The sequence below is a fragment of the Ciconia boyciana genome, chromosome 1 (genome assembly GCF_034638445.1).
Source record: "Ciconia boyciana chromosome 1, ASM3463844v1, whole genome shotgun sequence".
In the NCBI taxonomy this organism is placed as follows: domain Eukaryota; kingdom Metazoa; phylum Chordata; class Aves; order Ciconiiformes; family Ciconiidae; genus Ciconia; species Ciconia boyciana.
Window position 1 is genome coordinate 155806057 of NC_132934.1, and position 12990 is coordinate 155819046.

The 12990-nt window shown below is 39.8% G+C and overlaps 1 protein-coding gene across 2 annotated transcripts in view; it reads right to left on the bottom strand.

Moving 5' to 3' along the window:
- MYO16 (myosin XVI) overlaps positions 1 to 12990 on the bottom strand; it is a 400031-nt gene that overhangs the window by 287319 nt on the left and 99722 nt on the right. For both annotated transcript variants that reach the window (XM_072849888.1, XM_072849887.1), the window contains exon 2: positions 7077 to 7340. In XM_072849888.1, the coding sequence (XP_072705989.1) occupies positions 7077 to 7302 (226 nt within the window). In that variant the 5' untranslated portion in view covers positions 7303 to 7340. The remainder of the gene's footprint in view (positions 1 to 7076; positions 7341 to 12990) is intronic.

Sequence of the window (12990 nt, forward strand, 5' to 3'; positions counted from 1 at the left end):
GATTCTTACGTTCACAAACCTGTCACCACTGCCCACATCCTGGCTCTTCCACCTTTTTAAAAAGACTGCTGGCAACTCTTAAACCTTATCTCTGAGGATCAGTAAGTTTGCCCTGATATGTTGCCAGGCACAGGCAGTGCAACCCACTGTTTTCCAGAACAACTTGTCTGTAACCAACCAAGCTGTCTGTATTGGAAAAAGATAGAACAGTAAAGCATAAGCAAGCCTTAGTGTAATAAGATGCAAAAATAAAAAGTAAGTTAGTAGATTTGGAAACAATGCAAGGAAATAAGAAAAAACGTGCTTTACTTCAAGCTCAGTTTCAGCTTCAGTTTTCTGTTTCAAATTATTTTTATATTTTTTCTGTGAAGAGGAATAGTCACTATAACATCTTTGACACATTCTCCTAATTATTGAAAGTTAATGGTCAGCTCATCTGCCACCTCAAATTAAAGATATATTCTTCTTTTGAACAGATTTTGCTTTCCCTTCCCCTGGGCCTTTTTCGTAACCCACAGTTGTTAGGATGCAAATTACGCTCCAGCAGCAGCCCCACCTGTACCCCCTTTATGCTTCCTTACACAGCCTTTTAATTAATGCAACTGAAATTTATCATAATATTGTACATTATACAGTGCTCATGAAAAATAACTAATAATACTAAAACCTCCCATTATACTGATTACTCCAGTCCTCCCAAATATCATTAGACTACCAAATCTCATGATAGCATTAATCTTTCAAACAGCTAGAGATACTGGCATCACAGGGGGAAGTGAGATGGGCCCCCTGTTTTTTTCCCTTCGCTAAGCAACTACTCTGCAGCTAATCTGCTGGGGCTAAGACCCAGTCCTTGGAGGCCTCCCCCAGCAGCGGACACTACAGCAAAAGTAGTGGTATATCGCTATCTTCTGCTTTTTAAACCACCTTTTCTGGGCATCCCCTGGTGAGAGAAGGGAGATTAAAGCTGTCCCCAGCCATCGCATCCTACTGCTAAAGGTAAAGGGCCATGCCAGTAGCTCTGCAGGGTTGGGAAGAAGCTCAGGCAGAGTTGAGGAGGGCTGAGTAAAACACAGTGTCTGGCTCAACCTCCACGGAAAGGACCAAGAATCATTATTACAGATGCAGCATTAGTGCTAACACTCACTCACTTTGGTATCATGGTTGTTTAGAATCACAATGCTGCCACAGAATCAGCATATTGCCCAGCAAAAGGATGAAATAGGCTTTAATTAGGTTCAGGGAATCTGCACTTCCCTTTTGAAATGCTGATTTTCACAGGAGTACCTCTTTTGTCTCAAGACTGAGTTGCTGTCTCTCTGGACTTCCCACCTTGACCTTCCACACCCTGCCAGCATGACAGACCTTATGGTACACATCATGACTACATTACAACTTAGAATTTTCATAACAAAAGATACTACATATACAGAATTTCTGACGGTCCTATGATTTGGGTAATGTTGCAGGGTTTCTGAAAGGCTGGGTTACAGAATATACCAAAAGATGACTGAAACTAAACCCAGTGCTTTAGTTTCCCCCCTCTGTTAGATTTCGGGTACAGGACTGTCACATTCACTTTTAGCTACCGTTTTCATCATGGCAAGTTTTTGTCAGTTTTTGAGCATTATCTGTCAGTTCATGCTCAAAAAATCACCTCTTTCAAAGCAGCCACTGTTTCCAATTGTTGTCAGTGGCAATAACTCCACCATTGCTTTAGGAAGGATGCATATCCCTTATTCTCAAGAGGCCAAAATATCAAGATCCATTCGGCATGACTACCTTGTATTTGAAGCAGAATCTCAGGCTCAGATTCACTCGGTTTATTTCCTGATTGCTCAGTTCACTTCCCAATTGCTTGTACATGAGTCTAAGCTGATGTGCAGGCTCAGCAAATACTGGAGCATGCGTATCAGAGAAGAAAATCTGAGTCCACGCTAATGCTAAGTGTAGGAACAAGCACGCCTATTTCACCGTGGGAAGGAATGGGATGCAAAAGCCTGCTTGGCTACATCTCCCAGTTTGCAGTAAAATTATATGACTGATGACAGCAGGACATGTCCTGCTGTCTATTATTAATAGGGATTAACATCTCACAGAACAAAGCTATATAGGATTTAAAGGCAAATGAACTACAGGTATTCCCTTGCCAGCAGTAGAATGTCCAAAACCGGTGTCAGAAAACACAGTGCGCTCACTTATTCACCAACTTCTGCTTCTATACACATCACCACTGAGAATCATAATTGCAAAATCTCTCAGAATGCTCACTGTTAGTAGTGTGGGTAAATGTGGCCCACCAACAGCACTAAAAAGCATATTACTTTAAAAGAGAAATTGCAGGAAGCTGCAGGGAGAAAGAGGAGGATTTCCCTCAAATCTACCTGAGTCGGAGAAAAGATCAAATTTCAGTTAGGAACAATAAAAAAAAATTTTAAATGCCTCCAAACAGAACAAAGATACAACATTTTACTAGGTTTTAACTTTGTGAGAAATATAAAGAGCATATATTTCATTTCTACACTTGAGAAAAAGCAGGTCACTGGTAAAAATTTCTAGAAGCCCATTCTAAAATGAATTTTAATGTCAACTAATGATCACGCCTATTAGCATGTAGTATCAGAGATGCATTCTGTGCCTAGTAGCAGCTGCTATAGTAATTTTGGAGAAGATATACTGCATTCTTCATGAATAACAAAGACAATGAATTCTTAAGAGTGAAATTCCGATCAGACTCAGGTGTGAAATGTCTCTGCACTAGCCACATTATAAATTCATCTTTATATATATTCATGTTATCCAATTTATCTCACTTACCAAACCAGACTACTTCTCACCATCTCCAGATGTGCTGTCCAGCCTATACAGTTTATGGTATTCCATAAGAAATGAGCCCCTGGACTTCACTTGGGAAGGTACTTCTAGCCTATTCTACTGTTGCATCCACTTTCCACACTATACTTTTTGTATTCCCTTCATGGAACTGTCAAACATCCCTCTCTAGCTGTCTTTTATGCCTATAGAATGGGTGTTCTTTCTTGCTGAATTATTACCAGCTGCGTCCAGACTTGTTCAGATGTGAGTGTTGCTTTATCACTCTCATAGGTCTTCATCTCCTCCTTTTTAATCACGCTTTATAATTCCTCCTGGTTTTGTTGCTCTCCCATGAGCCTCATGCAATGTATCCACATTTTCTACTTAATCAGTATGCAACTGACATAATTTTTCTATAACCAGACCCCAAACCAAGTAAAGCTATTCCAGGATTCATCAACAAACAGGATTTTGCTTAACAGTCTCAGAGGAGGACAAGACAGTCAAAGAGACTTTGGTAATACTTCAATTTAAAAAATGAAGGAAACGCATAGTTGTGGGTAAAGCCTTTAAGAGCCCAAGATTTGCAAACAATTCCTAAATACATCTAAAAATTGAAGAAAATAGGCCCAGCTGCAGTTCTCTGTGGATGAGTCTACTCTTATAATTCTGTTGATGTATACCCTCTTCCAAGGGTAAAACTGGAAGAAAACTGTATGAATCCCAGAATTTTACTTTCGAGATTTTCAGTTTCATTTTACAGAAACCCCACACCCTGAAAGCTGTGAAGCTTGAGGACTTCTAAGCACTTTGAACCCAAGGATCACAAAAACAGTACAAAAACATTTACATTCTCATCACAAAATCGACTCTGTCTATGTGTATCCAGATACTTAATTTAAAGCATCCAGGTTGCACAGTCCTCTTCTTGGACACCACAGTCTGCTCATACATCCTAAAAGGCAGGATCAGGCTTGTTCACAGCCGTGTGAGTTATATTATACCTCAAGCTGAATTCATCTCTTCAAAGCCATTGCACTTCAAGCTCACAAAATGAATTACCACAAGGAAAGGTGTTGCCTGATAGAATTCAGTCTACTAAAGTTATTTGAGTATTGAATATGTTGCAACACACCTTTACACTTGTTATTAAATATCTCATTATAAACAAAATGACTAGTTTGAAAATTAAATTATCTCTGAAAAAGTAAAGACATTCAAACTACATTAAAATACCCTGCTGATGATTATTAATGTTTAGTAAACAAAACTGAATTTTTGAAGATTTGTTGAGTTCTCATCTTGTTTACTTTCAGCATTTATTCCAAAATATACAATATTCAGATCAGTCTGAATCCCATTTTTTCACAGGATAACAACTTACCTTCATATAGCAGAAGGGGTTTTATTTTAAGTCATTAAATTATTACTACTAATTCATGTTAAGGTACATCTCTGCTACTTACTTGCATTGAGCTACTTTTTAAAAAATGCTTGTTCAATGCCCAGCTTTTCCAAAGAGAAGCCTTCTTTTAAATGCTTATTACTGAATTGGCTTCCCTATATTCAAACTGAGCATATTTGGGAATGCTGTTGATTACTGAGCACACTATGCAGTAAAAGCCAGATCCTGGAGACCAGACATGGATTTATGGGAAGAAGGGAAGGCTGACAGGCTGTTAAAACCTGTCTCTCACCTTTGTTTGCTTAACCAAGTATTACAACCTCTTTCTCAGTCCCTCAGGCCGTTTTACAAAAAGCAGGGAGCTGAAGAGATGGTGTGACATTTGAAGAGCCAGGAAATGTGTGCTCATTCCCATCTGCAGCCTCATACTGCAGGCATTTCTGCTTTAGGACCCAGTGAAGGGGAGGGTTCAGATCTTTTTCACACCAGAGCTGTATTTACTCCAGCTGTACAGATAAAGTTGATGTGAAACTACAGTGAGGTGGAGGATACTCCATGCAATTATCAGGATCCATCATAATTAGCTTACTGGCTATATATACCCATTAGTAAATAGTGATGTGTAATATAAATGATGAATGTTGAATGACTGACTGAAATATGAATAGACAAGACAAACAGCTGGTGCCAAAAGCCCAACTTCCCCACCTATACCTGTTTCAGTGGGATTACTTCACCCTATGTCTAGCCTGGCGTTATGGATTGAAAACCCACTCCACTTTGGAGGCACTAGGTGTGCTTCCAGAGCACATCTTTCAGTTCAGTTTGGTCTGAAAGGAATCTAGTTTGCATGCTCCATAAAGCAAGACCAAACACAGTACATGGATATGGTATTTACTACAAAAGCATATGTCTAATTTGAACTGAGATCCTAATGTAGATATATTCACTAAAGAGTCATGGTTGGATGTTCCACTCAGCAACAACAGTAGGAGAGCAACTTTTATGTCTATGAGTTTTGATTTTTTTTTAATTTTTGTTTTTATTGGTTCACATGATACCATTTCTTAGTATAGCATTATTGAGCTCAAAGCAAACAGGCTCTGGGAACATTTGGCTAAAATCACAACAGACGGGCACTTGCAGGTTCCCAAGCTGCTTAAAGACAACAATCATACTTTTCATAGTCCTGTGAAAGGACCACAGGCATCAAATTCAGGATAGTGTTGTTAGTCCTACTGGGGTTGTCTGCAGGCTATTTGAGCTCCTTGCTTCTGGGGACCTATTTTATTTCTTCCAACTGCAGGACACCATCGCTGTTTTTCCCGCACCTTACTTTCCTCTGCCTGAGTTATCTTCCCTTTACGGTCATGCTATTCAGTCTCAGCAGTTGCTGAACTTTCTGTTCTGATTCAGGTGCAGCTCAAGGCCAAGTCCGGCTAGCACAAAAGACTGTTAATGCCCTGTCACCACTCCAATGAGCAAGCTGCATTTCTTCAGCATAAATGTCCAAAATAGCCTCAAGTATCTGACTTTTACAAAATGCTAAAAGTCATATCTAGTATTCTGCTTGGTTTTTAGAGAAAGTTGGGAGCTATGGGAACATGGAGGAAGAAGATCCTCACTTATAAACCCTGTACTTTTACACACTAGGAGAGTGGAATGAAAGGTTGTGAATTTTATTTGTAACTTACTTAGAAATGATGCCCTGGGCACTGAGAGGAGAGGAGAGGAGAGGAGAGGAGAGGAGAGGAGAGGAGAGGAGAGGAGAGGAGAGGAGAGGAGAGGAGAGGAGAGGAGAGGAGAGGAGAGGAGAGGAGAGGAGAGGAGAGGAGAGGAGAGGAGAGGAGAGGAGAGGAGAGGAGAGGAGAGGAGAGGGGTCTTTGATTCATTTCCTGTATAGATCTAAATGTGTAGGACTATACCTCAGTGATAAGCAATGATAGTTAGAGCAAACGCCCATTAAAATGAAAATTCAGGAGTCAGTAAAAAACCTATACCTAATCAAACTGATAAAAATTAGGAGAAACTTGCCAGTTCATTTGCCTGATGTGACTATTTCAGAGCCTCCCTTATTCAGGTAGTTTTGTGCTAATGTGGTTACAAAGAGCTGCCATAAAATCTGTTTGCAAAGGGGTTGCTAAAAGCATTGCATCAGTTCTTTTCTTATATCCTTCCCACACAAAAGCATGGGGGGTCCTGGGGACTTCTAAAACTTGAGAGATCCTTACTGCAAGGTTGGTTCCCTTTTGAGGAGTAAATTACAAAATTCATCAGATTACTACTGGCTGCACTAGGGATTCAAACAATGCCAGGAAGCTAAAAAAAGAACCCCTAAAATGTGGTTATGTATTTCAAAAGGACATAAACATCATTTCACAACCAGAAAGATGACCCACTATCTGGTGTGACTATGGGTCAACACCACCTTGTTGCTCTAGCCAGGCCAGTGTCACTAATAGCAGCATTCGTTACTCCAGATTTTGGCTAAAATTGAGAAACTAATTTTCAAAGTCACTTGTGTTAAATTCTATGGCTTATGTAGGTATATAAGGGGGCACACGTATTGATGATCCTAGTCCTTACTGGTTTTGAAATATATTAGTTTATACATATATTAACCTCAGACTAAATTAATTAGGTTCCTGCAGGTCTATTCTCTACGCCTTATTAATTTCAGTAACAAGCTATAATATGTTGTATGCAATACATGTCTGTATATTCTGACAGTCACTTTATGATTACTACCATGTAAAATTGTATTTTTCCTAAAGATAGGTAAGCAGAATAGGGAAGCTTTTCCTCTGAAACTTTTAGCTATACAAAAAGAAAAAAGTAATTCAACATTATTAAGTACCTTCTTTATCATCATGACGTATGATTGCATCTTGTATCATATCAGCAAGATTAAAACGAACTCGATGATTCTTTCCATGTTTCAGTTTTTTCACGTAGCCCTCCCGTTTCTGGAAAGCTTTTTCTCGTTCATAATATGCCTTTATTTGGTCACAGCGCATTCGCTTCACCAGCCGCTGCCGCTGGCCGAGAGGGAGGGACTCCAGCAAGCACTGCTCAATTTCCATCTCATGGGACCGAAAAACATTACATAGCTGGAAACAGCCTGTAAGAAATTAAAGAAAAACACATTTAGATCTTGCAACAGCGTGTTTTCAAATGTGCCATGAAACCTCCACCAATTTTCTGGTTGTCCTTTCTAACCATGTGTAAGTCTATCATGTTGAGCACCTCCTACTCGACCAATGCTGACTACAGAGAGTATATATCATTATCATTTACTTTTTGGAAACAACACATAACTAATTCCATTAAATCACTGACACATTTTTTAAAAGCTAACTCAGTTCATGTAAACAAATGTGAATAGAAAGAGGTCTAAAAGTTCAAATGTGAGATGAGCAAAATATCTAAATAATTCAATATCATTCAAGTGGCTCGCATTTGCTTACAAACAAGAGACTATTATGCAGAGAAATGCCAGTCTGATGCCCATGCTTCCTTTTTATTCATTTTTATCTTGCTTTAGGTTAGCAAATTCCTGTTATTCAGTGAGAAGAAAAATCATCATATCATAATTATAATGAGTTCATTAGCATGCAGTGGATACTCAGGCAACTATCTATTAAAAACATCAAAGTAATTTCAGATTCCTAACTATGTGTATGACTTTTTTTTTTTGCATTGTATAGAGCCATCCAAATGGAATCTTCTAATGAAACTGTCAGATACTGAAATCTTCGCATGGAAACCAATCACAAATGTGTCTTTGATTCATTTAATCCTAACATTCATAGCATTACCTCATAAGTCAGATTCCTCTTTTGTTGTTACCGTTAAATCTGGTCTTTTTACTGACATTGCAGTAACAGTGATGTCCTTTTCCAGTACGTTCTCTTTTCCACTGAGGGTGAAGACCATAAGAGACTATTTGCTGCTAGCTGCTTTTCAGGGGACAGTTCTGCCACAAAAGGAGACCAGTGGATTGTCCAGTGGATGTTATTGCCTGAGTCCTTGGATGTGAATCCACATCTTCCACATCAATGATGTACCCACTAACCTACCCTAAGACCATTTGACGTGGTGGCTGGAGACCACCCAATCACTTCTGATTCTCATGTTCTACTTTATATACATACTTAAATTTTCTTCATATGGGAGCTAGATGCCCAAGTTTGTAATTTCTAAGGACTGTCAGCAGCCCAGATGAGAGAGGTTTTCTCTCCTTAGTTTGACGGAAAAGCTCTTGAAGGGGATATAGACTCAAGCCACCTTGGGCAGTTAAATACCAAAATTAAGTGTTACTGTGCAACTTTAATTAGGCCTGCTTTTGTCTGCCCATTTTGCTAAATCTGTAATTACATCATCAAAAGACCCCTACCTCATTCGGGGCACTAGCTGAGTAGTGCTGACTAAATGACCACTTCCTTTTCTCCTTGTTGCTTGATATATGTCTTATCTACTGAATACCATTCAAGCCCCACTCTGAAGGCATAATTAATAATTTCCTGACAGGCTTTTGTAAACCTCACATCATCATAGCATATAAATGCTTTACAAATACTAATTTATTTTCATTAAAAAAGAGGGATAAAGGGGCATTCTTATCTACATTCTCTACTGAAGAACTGAAAGACAATGATTTTCTTTTTAAATCACTAACTTTGGGTGTCCAATCCAAGAATTCCATATGCTTTTCTTTAAGTTTTTTGTTTTGCTTTAAAGGCATAGTATTCTATAAACTATTATGTATCATAATACCATAATAAAATATTATCAAGGTGATAGTCCTAGGTCTGCGTGTCAATTAGTCTATAAATTATATTACATTATATATTTATTTTATATTATATATTGTATTTTATTATATGTTCTATTATATATTATATGTACTCACTATGAATTAGAACCCAAGGTCTCAAACCAGACTTCCCAAAATTGAGGAGCATACATTTATGCAAAAAGTGCCCAGAATGTCTTGGTGAGAAAGCAGCCACAGAATACAATTCTACAGGTCAAGTTCAGTCAACTTATTTTAACATAGGCTACCCTTTCCCTCTCTATAATTTCTGTTCCTTTCTTAGCATGCCCCTCTAGTTAAAAGAAAATGAGTTGTCAAACTAAAAAATTGGAAATAAGTATTGGCTTGCATTAAGCCAAAACGCAAACCCTTTATTTTTGCATGTCAAAAGCCAACAGCTCCTTCTATATAGAACAAAATTTTCCATTTGACCTTAAATGATATGTTTCATTTCTGAGCACATGTCGGAAAAGACAAGGAAATGAAAGGGTAGCTCTATAAAGCTGCAGAAGATGTAACTTTACTCCCAGTGTTCAGAGCATTCAATCAAACAGGAGATCTGCACTCAGACCATCCTCAGCCCCAGGCAGTTTGCGACTGCATCCCCTTTCTGCCATGATAAGACTGGGGAAGAAGCAAACTTCAAATCTTCCCAATTAGAATTGTTCTGCTTTGTATAAAATATTTCAGTGCCCAGGCCTTAAGCCTAGGCAGTATTTTTGGCTTGTAAGAGTCTAAGCTTATTCCCTAATACTTCTAAATCTGGGTATAGTGCCTGACAGCCAGGCTCGCAGCCTCAGAGGGAAAACCAGCTTGCTGTGTTAAACCTTGTTTGACGATGCAGCTAAGAGTCCAGCTGTGCAAGAGTTTTACCTCTGCTCTGTTCCTGCCTTCTCTTTTATGAAGGGAAGAAGGAGCAGCCATGCACTTGAGCTCCAACAGGCTACAGCTGAAGTTGCTGTCTATATCTGGAAAACTCAACTGAGGATGAGAATTGTTGCTGCTGTTCTAGCCTTAGCTGTAAATCTAAGCTGACAACAGACTTTAACTGTATCTTTGCTTTTTCCTCAGCTTAGCTCATGTGCAGCCTCTGCTCTTAGGAAGAGCTGATAGTGTTTGCTGCCACATCACAACCGAGACTGGTGCAAGCTATAGGATACCTTTGCTGTCACACTGTTCTGCTCCTCCAGGGTGAGAAATCAAACAAATCAGCTTAATGTCTTGGTCAAATAGAGCACAGCAAAGATGAGCTCATACAGCCAGATTCCAGTTTCAGGAAGGATGTGGCTGTCTTAGTGTCCTCTGCCTCTCCACCGGGATGACTTTCAGCTGGCATGAGTGCCCATCTATTTGTTCCATGAAGAACAGTTCTTGACTGCCAGAACTGGCCTCGTGTAGTGGTTTCCAGTAAGTGGCCAGAGTCAAACAACTCAGGCAGATTGAGAAGAGGACTCTTAATCCACTTGGGCACTGGTCTCAGCTGAGAATTAATAAATTGGAGATGCAATTTTTTCTCCCAGTACATCTGGAACCTAATACATCTCAGATGAGTTCAGTATCTGACTGTGGATATAATAGCTGCAGGTCAGCAGCCTCGTTAGGTTAAGCCTGGGTTAAACAACATAGTATAGATGCAGACAAGGCAAACTCTCTGAATTAATCTTTCAGATGCTCATCTTTAAGGCATGCAATGTTCAGTCCCAGTTTTAGAACCAGACAGATCTCTGCTCTGACTGTGGTGGTCTAGTGAGCACGGGGAACTGCTGACGGCACAAGCGGCATAGCTTCCTGGCTATTACCCCGAGAGAGCTGGACTCAAACCCAGGAGGGTTATAGAATGCTTCTGGAGGAAATTCTGGGGATGGCTTAATGCCACTTCGAGCAGGGGGTTAATCACCAATATCGGATCAGGTATTGAAAATCTCCATCAACGCATTCTCCAGGTTCTCTGGGTAACCTGTTCCAGTGCTGCACTGCCTTCTATCAAAAATGCCCTGTTTTTTTTTGGTGGCCATTACCCCTTGTTACTACTGTCACTACTGAGAAGAGTTCAGCTTTGTCATTTCTGTAATTACCCTGGTAGCCTTCTGCTGCCCTCAATCCACTTCCTCAATGTCCATCTTACACTGGGGGGAACCAAGACTACACACATACTCGCAGGTGCAGCTTCACTAGCGCCAAGTAGAAGCGGACAATGACTCCCCTCAGTCTGCTGGCCATACTCCTCCTAATATAGCCCACTATGTGGTTTGCCTTATTTACAGCCAGTGTGCAGGGCTGGCTCCCATTCCACTCTGTGTCCGCTGTAACCCCTGCATCCTCTTCAGCAGGTCGGCAGCTCAAGTCAGTCAGTTCCCAGCCCGTACCAATGCATAGGGTTAGTCTGTCTCAGGCATGAAAATATGCACTTCCCTTGTTGAACTGCCCAAAGCTTCTGTTGGCCCAATCCTCAGGATTAAGCTCTACCATTTAAAGTATGCCAACCACTCTGTTCTAATTTAGCATTGCCAACAGCAGCAACAGCTTCAGCTGTAAAGAAAACCTCCAGGAAAAAATAGCTGCTAAAATCCACAACTTTATTAGGTGGATGTAAACTGTTACTGTTTAGAGACTGACAACTCAGCTACAGCCAGGCTTGAAAGAGAAGCTATTAGAGCCTCCTAAAGGGTAACACGTGCAGCAGGTCTGTCCATCCTTTTCTTTTCCGTATATGAGAAAAACAGCACAAACCATCACACTGAACTTGTACAAGAACCTTGTACGGGACCCATTCAAATAGCAGAAAATATAGGGAAAACATGATCTCAACCAGAGCTGGTTTTGAGTATGCTAGTCAGGAGGCAGTGTGGTAACATGAGGAGAGGTTTGTGGGTAGGGAGAAAGATTGCCTTCTGAATCAATTTGCATAAGAGTCTATATCTCATTACATAAGATACCATATTTGAAGATTATTTCATGTGGTTCTTGCCTCAGTGTATGACAAATTACAGTTATGTACAGTGATTCGATAAGGTCACTGTGACTGTCACGGTATATTGCACTGGGTAACTCATTAGCAGTGTCTCCATCAAAACACTGAAAAAGCTTACCAAGGTATTATTTACTTAATGAGATGCCCTGGACCAAAATGACTAGAATAAACATGATTGTTGGTATGTATCTGGTTTTAAGGTTTGCATCTTCTGTATAAACACACAATATAAAAATCTTTATGAAACACTGAAATATCAAAAGCAGAGATCCTCTGTGATATCACATTGGTTATTAACTAGCACAGGACAAAGGAAGTCACTACCACTGTAACTAACAGGAAAAAAAATGTTTCAAGGATGCTTGCTAGTGTAGAGCTGCTTCACTGACTGGGTCCACACTGAACCACTAGAAAGAGAAGAATCATTGCTACAAAACAACCTGTTCATAAAATTGTAGCAATTTACTCACAATTAGACAGAATGCCAATTGCATTACAACACAAATTACGAGCTTGATCCTGCCTGTAGGAAGAAGAAATTTCTGAGTAAAGAGGAACTGCTTGCTTTGAATTGTCACCGGTTCTCACTGTGAAGGTGAGAGAAGGAATATTTGTGGCACTACAAGCACCAGCTCCTGAACAACATGAAGAGCTTGGGAAAGGTGATGGGATATGAACAGAGAGGAAGAATGTGATTGCTACAGGCATTTTCTTCCATTTCCTGCAGTTTATTTGAGCCCAAGTAACTTTACGGTATGTAGGAACATTTTTGCCATACCTCTTTTCAGAAACCACATTGATACAGCTTTCCTTTATATTTCCATTTCTTATGGCTTTATGTTACTTAACTTTAGTCACTTGCTCTGGCATTTAAATTGGGAGTCTAGTCATCCTAAAAAAATGCACCTCAGATGGTAATTCACATTGCCTGGGGGTGATTATGTTCCTATCTAATCTGGATCACATGTCAGGAGGCATTTCCAG